This window comes from Epinephelus lanceolatus, chromosome 7, assembly GCF_041903045.1.
Source record: "Epinephelus lanceolatus isolate andai-2023 chromosome 7, ASM4190304v1, whole genome shotgun sequence".
NCBI lineage: Eukaryota > Metazoa > Chordata > Actinopteri > Perciformes > Serranidae > Epinephelus > Epinephelus lanceolatus.
In genome coordinates, this window is record NC_135740.1 from 17,677,091 (window position 1) to 17,689,597 (window position 12,507).

The following is a 12,507-nucleotide window of genomic DNA, read 5'->3' on the forward strand; positions in this document are numbered from 1 at the left end:
TGATTTTCAACCCGGAGTCAATGTTTAATTTTCATTATCATCAAAAACATCCATTTTCCAATGCACCATTAAAAGTCTAATTTTAAATTTAATTTCATCCCTATACTCAGTCACTGGTTTATCACCATGACCAGTGCCGACAGGCTGAGTGGTAGTGCTGCATGTGACACTGAACTGCTTCTCATCTTTGGCTAACATGGCTCACCACTGGCAGACTCATGCCTATAAAAAGACTGGCCATAAGACTCAGCAGTCACAATAAAAATCTCTGACCAGCCAACAGGGGAGGTTTTTTAAACTTTATGAGATGAACACTGAGGAGATTGAAAGCCCCATACCACATCACTAATTACACTTCTACCAAGAAAAGCAAAATGAAATCCCCCAAAGGACAATACTTCCATTAAACATGATAAGTGGGTTACTGTGCCACTATAAACCTGACACAGGCAGACCAATATACAATGCAGTACCTTACAATAGTTACCATTTTTCCTGCTGGCCCTCAGGTAATTAATGTTCTCCCAAATTCCCAGCTCTCAGCCTGAAGCTGTGGCTTTCGGGGACTTCTGGAACCTTTTTCCTCCAGACAGCTCCTGGCAATTTTTTTTATTAATGTGAAGATGTCAGTATTAATGATGCCCTGGAAAGGTTAAACTCATAAGGTCAGGGGAGCTGATGGAAGACCTTCAAATTGGATTAAATACATCCCATTTTCTTCAGAGTTTCCACTCCTGCAAGTTGCCCCTAGTGTTTGTTAAATAAAGAAGAGACATTTCATTGTCTGTGCAGTGACTATTAAGTAACTCATCTGAATAAACAGACTATGCTCCAATACCTTGTCTGGATTGATATTGTACATCTGAAACCTCCACCTGTCAAATGATTCTACAACAAAGAGGCTCAGCACAACGCATAAAAGAGCTGCTCTGATGTGTCTGTGGGCACTAGAGAGTATTAAAGCTCAGCCTCCCTGGGTGTCCTGCTGAACTCACAGGACTCTCTGATGCTGTGTAAAGCTATTGACATTTTAGTAAGAACTACCTTATTTGGCATGATTTCACTCTGGCATCTGTATGGTGTGGTTCACTGGTCCTTTCAACCAGTCATATTTAACATTTATACTCCACCAGAGCCAAGTCTATCTATCTAAGACGTCCACCTTGGCACTGACAGATTTGCCAGTCCAGCAGCCTGTGTTTATTGCCAATTCTCTCTCACTTGGTTCAGGGCTAATACTTCAGAAGCTTCTCTATTCCTGTTTATGTACAGCAGCTCGACAGCTATAAGCCTGCCCCATCCCTTCCTCCACAACCTGCTCCAATTTGTCCCTGCCTCCCCCAGCCCAGGTCCTCTAATTTCAAAATAATGGGAATCTCTGGGAAAACTTACTCTATTGATTAAACTGTCACACTTGACCACTGTGATTGATAAAACTTCATTCAAAAATGTCACGCGATGACAGCAGTTTGAGTGACACAGCGAAACACAGATGGGAGGAAACCGGCAGCGTGGGGGGGCTGACATGAGGGGCTGGCCTGTGCTGTCACCTTTGCATCATATCTGCATTCACATGTCTCGAACTTACAGCTACACTGTATTGTTTCACTCCACAAGGCCTTGGAAGATTTAGGTCTCCTGTGTCACAGCAGAGGAGAACCCGTCCTCTTATTATCTGTCAAGATTCAACTACTCTCTGGGGACCAGACATATTTACAAAGATGTATACATCTGGGGACAACTGTGGAGGGTTCTGGCTTAAACATGAGGCGATGCCGGAGCAATGACATGTTAAACCAGGTTTAGAATCTATAAGCCTAGCCACATACCAATGTGCATACATTTTTCACATACATCAGACAACTCTGACGTTAATCGTGTTTTGTGTGACTTCATTTTGTGAACAAGACTGGGAGTCTTGTCTAATAGGGCATGAATTTCCCTGAATTGTTGTGATGGGAGAAACGAAGCAAAAACCACTCTGAGACAATGCCCTGTAAATGTGTCATATCATTAGAAACTGATTTGAATAACGGACTGTAACACCAGGTCTCGCCAGTATTTAATCCAGTTCCTACTAAATGGACATGGTGATGTATGATTTCGCACTTGCTTGATGGCAATGAGAAAGCCAGATGTTTTTTTTTGTTTTCACAACAGATTACATGGTGACATCTGCGAGGTACATAAAATATTTAGGATTGTTCTGCATAAAATCAGCTAGAGTTGGGCCAAATATACAAGATCCTCTAACACAGTATGTATTACTATATCAATACGTATTGTAATAAAGTACATTCTTTAGAAAATCAATTGAGAAATAGTTACCAGACAGGAATGTCTGTCTTGAGCTAATCCAGTTAACTGAACACCATACAACAAAAATTGGATGAAAATCCAATTCGCTCGCAAACAAGTACCTCTTATTGATTTGCAATATTGTCCTCAATGACCTAATACACCGTGAGATATAAAAAGGATGACTACAATGGTGTAATCAGTATGGAGAAATCTCTGATGGCAGTCATATTGCCCAACCCTAAGTGCATCTATAGTGAACACTACTTATATTTTCATGATTACAAAGCAGCAGATTTGCCATTCTATTTCACTCAACTAAAAGTTTAACGAGACAATACATAAGCCATGCATAACTGAGCAGTTTGTCTTTCTCTGAAATAATAATTATAAAATGCACATTCACAAATTAGAATGATATGGCCTGGATCGAGCATAATCAACCCACTGTTTTCTCAATAAATCTATTAATCATTTGGTCAACAGCCTGTCAGAAATCAGTTTAAAAAAATGTTTGTTGTTTCCCAGAGCCCAAGTTAACACTTTCAGATTGCTTGTTTGGTTCTTCCAACAATCCAAAACCCAACGACATTCAATCTACTATCATACAAGACTAAAAAAGCCAGAAAACACTCATATTCGCAGGTCTGTCTTTGTAATCTAATGCTTAAAAATTACTTAAACAAATTCCCGATTATCAAAAAAGTCAATGAATGATTTTATGTCTAATGATTCACAGATTCACAGGTGACTGAGCCCACTGATCATTTCAGCTGTAGCTGAAGCTGTGTATTAGACTCTGACTAGCTCTGACTTAGAGGGAAACTAGCCTCTCTGCCCAGACAGTAATCAGCACCACAGCAGCCTGGACAGCTCCACCTCAAGCACAGCAAGGTTCACCATCAGTCTGAGTATACATAGAAATAACAGTGTCAAACATATAAATCTAGGACAGGGCTTTAATCATTTGGGACTGAAGGCAGCCCTACGCGAACATGTTTAATGCTACATGTGAAATAGCCTACAGTGAGTAATCTGATACAAGTTTATATTGAAAACATGAGGGTTACTGTGATTGCACCATTGAAGGTTGGATTTGCCTTGGTATGGAATTGTACAATTTTGCACAAAGACAGGAGCACCAGAGAGCTGTGGGGAAAATGGGCTGCAAAAGAATGCAAAGTTTTTTGAGGGCAGACTGAAAGTACTGCAAGGGACTGCAAAAGTTATCTTTAAAAAATTCTTACGGCCCTTGAGGGACTCCATAATACAAGGACGGTATTGCAAAGTATTAAAACTATGCAAACAGTAATGAAGAAAAGTCAAAAGTTATTGCAATGAAATGTAAAATCATATTAAAAAATCCCACTGTGACCTCCAAGGGTTGAAAACGTTCTTAGCCTAATGTATCAGGCTTTGTGGATTAAGCAGGAATTCGTGGCGCAGAACACAACAGCAAAGAATGTTTGTGAGCCTGACAGAAATCAGTCATATTTTTGGGTACGTTTGCATGACAACATTGTTGTCTGCACATTCTGTACAAATACAGTCCCTACGATTTTCATTGTCCTATGTAGTTTGCTACTAGGGTCTACCTGTGCACTAAAAAAACCCAAGTTAAAGGCTACATCAACACTCAGAACTCACTGAAATACACAGGAGATTTATTATGACCATTAACTGATGTGTGAGGCCTTTACAGTTTCAGACTTTACTGCTTTATCCTACAGGCAGACTAATTTAAACCACCCTGGATATATTAACATTGTAGGGAGCAGATTTTCTCCTTACGTGGCCACTCATAATAGTCAGTGGGGCCCACTTTACACAGAGATGAAGTGGAAGATTTATATTTTAAAATTCTATTCATGATAATGAATATGGGTAATATTGAATGGGTCATTATGGAGCTCCAATCCTACAATGAATTTAGGGTACAAGCCTAAATACCACTGAGACAAGAACGGCCCATGCTGACTTGGTCTGCCCAGGCTTTTCTTTTCCTTCTCTTTCTTTCTTTTTTCAGTCAACAGTGTGTGCATGGTAGCACATACTGATTCATTTTATAAAGCACAAGTTCAGTGAAGATGTCAAGGCCTGGTGTCAGTGACATTTCTGGAGTGAGGAGGATAGTTTCAACTTTGTGTGGTGGTGCAAGTAGATCCTAAACTTAGAGATGCTGCAGCACAACAATCTAAAAAGTGTCGATTACAAGTCCTGCACTCCAACTTTTACTTGAAGCTGCATTTTAACAATACTCGTCTGTTAAAACGCTTAAGGAGATCTGGTAGAATCACAACCTTCATTTAGATAGCACTGCAAAAGGCTGCATCCTAACACAGGCACCAGACATGAGCATCCTGCTTTGTGTATAACTGCATGAGAAACAAGATGTATAGGTATGCTTCAAGGCTGCTCAACAAAGAGAAACAACTTCAAGGCCATCAAGGGTTTTGACATCAAACCAGAAATACAAATACACAACCACATCAAGCACCAGCACACTGAAGATGAGGCATAACCAATGTGTCCATGTCTTACATCCATCAATAGCACAAAAAAATCTATGAAGAACATACAAAATCAGGCTGCAGCTCGTGTGTAAAAATACTAATACCACTCGTAAAAAAATAAATAAGGTTTCACTTACCATTGAAACAGCTGAGGGCAGTGAGTGTAGGTGTCGAGCCATCTCATGATAACATCCATTCCCTCCAGTCATTAGAGCACTTGCAGGTAATGTTTCTCTCAAAGGTCAGCTGGACCCCCTAGTTATGCAACTAACTGGTCCGTCAGTGTGTAAAGCATGACTTGCTGATGTTCAGTGAAAAGGTTTTCACGAGTGTAAAACAAAAGTTCAGGGAAGGAAACAGAAGGGATTCAGGTATGCGTGGTCTTTAAAACGGTATATTAATAAAGCTGGACACAACACTAGCCAACGGTTGTTCCAGCTAGTCTCTGTCCATATACAATACACTTTGGGGTAATTTATCTTTGTAAAAATGAAAAAGGTGTAAGCAGACTTGGCTTGGTTTGTCTTGTTAGTCCCAAACCTCACAACAGAGCAGCAGAAACGAGCGAGGGACCGAAGGTTGACAGTCTGCACCGACTAGCATTAGCCGCAGAGCCGTTAGCTTAACTGAAACCGTTATGTGGTATGCTAACGGCTAATGCTAATTTTCCTCACAGGTGAAACAGCAGCTTTCCTCCATGCTGGTTTAAAAACTTTTCAGTCTCCGGGGGAAAGACCTATATTTTTTATGTCACATAGCTAGGTTACCTAATTTTGGCAGTTTCTCAGTCATTTTAAGACGACTCGCTTCATGGCGGACATTTTGTCTTGTTAAAAGCAGCTAACAGGTGAAATTAATGACGTTAATTAGGTGAGTCATGCTGCATTTACGTGCTCCTCGGATAATCCCCATTTCCCGAGTTGGGGCGTTTTCCTTCTGACCTTTGGTGTAGTGTGGAAAAAACGGACGCTACCAAGGGCGTAGCTTTCATTTCAACATTGGTGGGGACACATATTAAGGTGGGGAGGGTTGGGGGTCAAATACTTAATTTCCTGCATTCTGGTGAAGTTTTATGCACAAATATATGGTTGAAATGTCTTTATGTGAAGAAAAACACAAAATGCAGGCAATAGGTGACAATCAAATATAAAACTGTTATAAAAGAGTGTTCCACAAATGAGTTAGCATTTAACCATTCACGGTTCCTTTGTCTCAAAGCCAATTTTTTTTTAATGTGGTTTTGGTCAGATGTTTGAAATAAGGTCTGTGGTTAACACATGTTTAGGAGACTTTCAGGCGACATGATGTTGCAATGGTTAGCATCGTCGCCTCACAGCAAGAGAGTTTCTGGTTCAAACGTAGTGCGGGATGATTGAACCACATTTATGGCAAGCCATTTTAACATTAAATCGACCATGCTTCTATCTGTAATTACATTTAAGGAGCCCTTATGTGCAGAGTTCGCATGTTCTCCCCATGTCAGCATGGGCTTTCTTGGGTACTCCGGCTTCCTCCCACAGTCCAAAGACATGCAGGTTAATTGGTGACTTAAAATTGCTCATAGGTGTGAATGTGGTCGTGAATGGTTGTCTGTGTTAGCCCTGTGATAGTCCGTCGACTGGTCCAGGGTGTACTCCACCTCTCACTCAGTGTTAGCTGTGATAGGCTCCGGCACACCCACGATTAAGCAGTTACAGAAAATGAATAAGAGTCTTAAGTGTTTTGTTTTTCAACATCAAATACATCAACATCAACAACATGAGTACATAACCCACACGTGAACAAGGTGGTTGCTAGCAAGTGGTTAATGAAACTACAGAACATTAACACACTGAGCACGGCTTTACAGTCTTGTTATGATAGTGGTGATGATAAGTCATCATATAACAAAGGGATATAACAACGATATTAAAAATTACGTGAGCAAAAACTGACATGCAATGTGTGAATTAATAGCTTATTGTTAGTTTAAAAGTTAATTACCATCGACTAAACAATTACTTTTGTTTGCCATGTTCCTGCATAGGCCTGACGTCACCTTGGCAACTTGAGGGGGCATTCACGTGAATTTTTCCAGTCGCAACCTAATTTTTCCAACTATTTTGACACCCATGAATGCGGGGTCAGTTCAGGTGCTCACTGATAGGTCTCACTGGAATGCTCAATGGAATGGAACCATTGTTATTAATGTTATTATATAGCAGTATGAGTGTCATCACTCTGGAAGAATAAAAGCTGTTGCAAGCGCTGTCCCGTGTTGCAGCCATCCCCAGTCTCCCCTACTTGTCAGTACCCTACAAAAGGTCTTCACATTTATTGCATAGTCGTAGATAGTCAGAAATATGTGACCAAAAACATCTTTCTAAAATGTGTTACAAGAAGCTTTTTGAATATTTTGGCCTAATAGCCATCGTTTTGGATAAAAAAAAAAACAAACTAAAATTATGACAAGTAACAAGTGGGTTATAGAAATCTGAAAAGGATTTTTTTTCTGAGTAAGAACTCTATTGAAGATACCCAGAATGTTCACTCTGGTTATCTAAAATGATGTGAATATCTGAAATTGACAGCCCAACACACATAAATTGCAAAAGGAACATAATTTGTTCGAGTTAGAATGATGTTTCGGATATCTCAAATGGCAATTGTGGATAGGAAAAATGTCATTGTTGATATCTGAAATGTTCATTTTGACCAGGAAGGATTGAATTATGGATATCGTCAATATATATCCAGTATAGCTATTAAATGTTAAAACGGCCACTTACTTTTTAAGGATATAAAGATATTTTAAATGTAGTTTTGACAAGTACAATCGAAGCTGTAGATATCATGAAATACAATTTCTACTGGTAAGAATGTGCTGAGCCTATCCCAGCTGACATTGGGTGAGAGGCAGGGTACACCCTGACAGGTCACCAGACTATCACAGGGCTGACACATAGAGACAGACAACCATTCACACTCACATTCACACCTACGGACAATTTAGAGTCACCAATTAACCTGCATGTCTTTGGACTGTGGGAGGAAGCCAGAGTACCCAGAGAAAACCCACGCTGACACAAGGAGAACATACGAACTCCACACATAAGGGCTCCCCCACCCCCAGTTTGAACCAGGAACCCTCTTACTGTGAGGTGACAATGCCTGTCTGAAATCCAAAAATGTATGGAGCAGTGTTTGTTGGGTCCTTCTCCATCGGTTCCAATTCATTGCTCACTTTTGTTTTTCTGCAGAGCTACACAGCCAGTTGTTACTGTTTGTTGAAGTTAGATGAAATGCCTTATTTGTGGTTTAAATACAACACTAGGTCACAAGGGATGTTATGACCCAGGGATTTTTATAACATTTTCCCAGAAGACTTTTTATTATTGCGCAATCTCAAACCATGTGGAAAAATGTGCCAACGACGATGAGTCAACAGCACCCACCTTATACAATGTGACAGGAGCGAGGTTTCTATTTATAAAGTTCTATACCTCCCAAGTGTGATCCAACCTCTGGCTTTGTGATAATAATCCTTATTTGTGAATTACATCTGAAAGTAAGGCTGCGTTCAAGAAGTCTGATTACCAAAGTCATCAAGCCAGAGAATGTCTATCTTTTCGCTCTGCTTCTTCACATCTACTGTCTGTGGGTTGTTCAAAGTTATACTGAGAAACTTTAGAAATCAAAAATCTTGCGGCCAAGTGGTTGAGTTAGGGTAACTCAATAAAGAAATATCATCACACCCCCACCCACCCCCAACATAGTGATACTTAACATGACCTGCATGTGTAAGACTATAAAAAAGTGGATTTGTCTTCTCGGTGTCCTCTCAGAGATGAGTCAGACTGACTCTGATGTGCGATTGCTACAGCAGTCTGGAAAGAATAGGCAATTCATTCCAAATACTGTCTTGCTTCAGATATATTTATCCTCACACTGTGCACTTTGGTGGGTCTCCCACTGCATTTTCTTCACAAGCTATTGTTAAAGAGACACCACCAGAAGACTGAGGAACATGTTTGATGTTAAAAGCTGCACTTATTTCTTTTTAGGAGGAAAATAACCCACAACAGCAGAGCAGCCCAATTATAGGAGTTACAAGAGCATTCTGGGTAGAGCCCTCAAGTCAGTAATGCAGACCGTATGGGAGGTATGTATACATAATATAATGCCTTAATTATGCACAGCAGCATATTTGGGGGGTGCTAAAACTCATTTTGCCTTTGAGAGCAAGAATGACTCTTAAGGGCTTACACTTTCCACTGCTAAACCTTGTTACAACACAAATCTGGTATAATGGCAAAACAAAGGGGAGGGGAGGAAACATTACTTCAGTCTGCAGATGAGAAAGAAACAAACAAGTGCTTTGTTTTAATTGTTTATTAAGATATAAAGCAGGCACATGAATATAAGAAACGTGTGCACTAATAAGTCAGCTCTCAATAACAAAAAAAAAAAAATCCACAGCAAAGTAGTTTGATATCACTCAAGAGTCAAATCCAAACTCAAATACAGCAAATGACAAACTGTCAAAATGCCTGGTTCTACGGTAAAAAACAAATCAACCCACCTGTCAGATATTCATACATGCCCATCCTGCTAGAGTTCACAGATGTCAAATGAGCAAAACAAAGATTCAGCCCAAGACCAAAGCACCCAGCTTTCAAAGCCTCGCTGTTCACCGAAGCTGTACTGTGCAGCAGAGTACTATGTATGACTGAAAAACATCCCGCAGTTCTTACCTGAAGTTAGAAGAAAAAACAACTCTTTCCTGTTTAATTTTAAAGCTCCAACTCCTGGAAACTTGTTTCTAGTGTTCTATAAAGATTGTGCCCGACATAAAATCTTGATTAGTGTTCAAGCTTACGGACAAGGAAAATAAACAATAAGCAGAGTTTAAAGAAATCCCCCTCATCTCCTCGCCTACCTCTAATCTGTGAAGAGAAAACATATTGATCCCTCAATTTGGACACATTCTTAGATTGTGGAGGCGTTTGGTCTCATTGACAGTTAATGAAGCTTGTCGGCTTTGGAGAGTAACGACACGGGGTCTACTCATTGTTTAGCCCACTGGGTTCTCCCAGACTCTGAGGAGTCGAGGCTTATTTACAAAGTTTGACTGAACTGGGTGGATCATCGGAGTGCCTTTAGTGTTGGATTAAGCACATGTACCAGTTACGCCGCAACACAAAAGGCTGGAAAGAATCACCTTTGGTTTGCTGCATGATGTGAACATAAAAAAATACATTAAAAAATATAACTTGAGATGCTTAAATCATAATGACATTTATCAGTCCAAATGTTTAAGGGGGTACAAATCATAGTGTTTAGGTCAGTTCAAAGCTGTTTATAGTGGCATAACAAAGTCTGTATAAAGTTAGAAAAAGACAGGCACACATGGAAATATATCCACTTTGGTTCCTTAACCAAAATATATTTAAAATCTTACCAGTTAGCCCAGCAAATCCAAATGAACTACAGTTATTGCTCAAGTTAAAATAAGGCAGACAGATTTGCATAGTTGATATTTGCAGTACAGAAGGTATTTTGCCATAATCAAACATTGGAGTGGAAAACACCAGCGACCCCACGGTATTATAAAACTGGTTAGAATACAAAACAATCAAAAGCCTCTTGGAATTAGTTCTTAGAGTATCTATGAAATCTGCTCCCCTTCCTCCCACAAACACATAGGGAAAAAGTAAATGTGTATAATAAATGCAATAGTCCAGTTGATTTCCCTCAAACTGCATTTTCCAGAGAAGAGACAGTTAATGCTACAGACTAGGGCAAAACTGAACTTATGGAATAGACATGAGGCAGTGTAGGAATATAATAGGTCAAACAGACAAGCCGTCTATGCAATAATGGAACAAACATAATAAAACTTTTTTCTGTTTGATAGAATGACAAGCTCTATCTATATATAAACTCATTGGTCAATATTCTGTGTTCTCTTGAATGGAAAGTAGGGCAGTCTAGATGCTATCCATGGCTTTGAACTCACTCAGAGCCTGCACGGGGTTAACGTGCTTCTTCTGAGAGGATCTCTTGACCCTGTTGGTTTGGCCGTCGTCCTGCTTCTCTCTCTTCACCAGAGGCTTCTTCTCGGGAGCTTTCATCCTCCAGGAGATGGCTGGCATGTTGAGGGACTCCATGTTTTTGCTCTTCTGGTACTTAGTAGATGCCACGTAGGAGGCCTTGACGGTGGACACCACTGTGTTCATCAGGTTCTTTGCAGCCTGGATCAGGGACATGGCGCTGTCCAACTGAGTGAATGGAGGAGACAGGAGAGAGCACCGGAGAAGAAACGGTTAGCCTTGTAAAGTGGTGAAAGCAGAGCCTGTTTTTTATTTATTTATTTACATCTGTTTTGAATTCATGTCGAGTAACAGTAAAATATTCCTATCTTTCTAATGTCTTCCAGTATTGTACTACAAGTTTTCCTGGGGAAAGCCAAGTGTTTGTACGGAGGACCTTTCACAGTTTGTCTGGCATACAAACAGATGTGAGAAATTTGAGAATATGGAAAAAGGTCACACTAATTTAATCTCCACAGTTTAATAGCCTCAGAGACACCGGTGACACTTGACTGGAAGTGTTGGAAGCACAGGCTCATTTCAGCCCTACAGAAAGGAGGGAGGACTTCATTATTTCCTACGGACAGGGACAACCTATTTTAATTAATTTGACTGGCAACTAAGTAGTTAAGTAATGCTTAAAGGGTCCGTAAACATTGGCCTTGTACAGTCTTATCTTAAGTAGGGAAAAGGTTAGAAAACATTTGGGCAACATTAGCCCTTTCCAGCACAGAGAAAGCCATTATTTCTGTTATCTGTTTATTCGATATAAAATAAAAGCTGCAGATTACAGTGCACAGAATAAATCACTAACTAATCACAACCAACAGCCAATGCCATTAAGTCTTAGTATTTTTAATTAATGTGGGCAACACCAGATAATATAACTTTAGAAAGTAGCCAGTGCGTTTTATTGATTTAATTATCTTTCTAACTAGAGATTTCATTGTAAATAAACACAGTTCTTTTAACTGTCATTGTTTCTCACCCAAATACACTGTGTGTATCCTTAAGGCTTCAGAAAAGACTGCACTTCCTTCCTCACTTCACATTTACCCTCCTTTGTGAGTGCTTTTAAACCTGCATCAACTTTCTGTCTTCTTGCTCTCTTCTTCACCTGGTACATTTCCACCTTGGACAATGTGTCCATGGTTTAAATGATGTTGAACTTACCCCAGAGACAACCAGCTCTCCTCCCAGATTCTGCACCTCAGCCTTGACTTTGCTGCAGATGTTCAGCTGGTGGCAATACAAGGCGATACGCTGCAGGTAGGCGAGCAGGTCCTGCTTACAGGTAGAGTCTGGGCACTGCGGGGGAGGAAAACAAAACATGTCAACTATTGTGCACATCATTTAGTATCTAAGCACAAACAATGTCTGTGGTTCTAATACTACCTGCACACAGGTTGCACAATGAATCAATTTAGTCATTTGCTGGTACTGCTCAATCTGAATATTTATGTGATTCTACTGGCGCAATGATCTCACACTTTATCAAGATGAGTTAGTAGCAGTGTGACAGGTAAGGTAGACACCCACATTAGGGACGTGCTCAGAGCCAAAATGACAAACGCACGCCCACAACCTGGTAGATTGATAACTCATCTTCACAGGGTTAAGCACGA

The 12,507-nt window shown here is 40.1% G+C and overlaps 1 protein-coding gene across 2 annotated transcripts in view; it reads right to left on the reverse strand.

The window, feature by feature from the left end:
* Positions 1-9,167: 9,167 nt before the first annotated feature.
* ctnna1 (catenin (cadherin-associated protein), alpha 1) overlaps positions 9,168-12,507 on the reverse strand; it is an 89,365-nt gene continuing 86,025 nt past the window's right edge. For both annotated transcript variants that reach the window (XM_033632514.2, XM_033632513.2), the window contains exons 17-18: positions 12,056-12,190; positions 9,168-11,071 (exon numbers count right to left, since the gene is read on the reverse strand). In XM_033632514.2, coding sequence (XP_033488405.2) covers positions 10,781-11,071; positions 12,056-12,190 — 426 coding nt within the window. In that variant the 3' untranslated portion in view covers positions 9,168-10,780. The remainder of the gene's footprint in view (positions 11,072-12,055; positions 12,191-12,507) is intronic.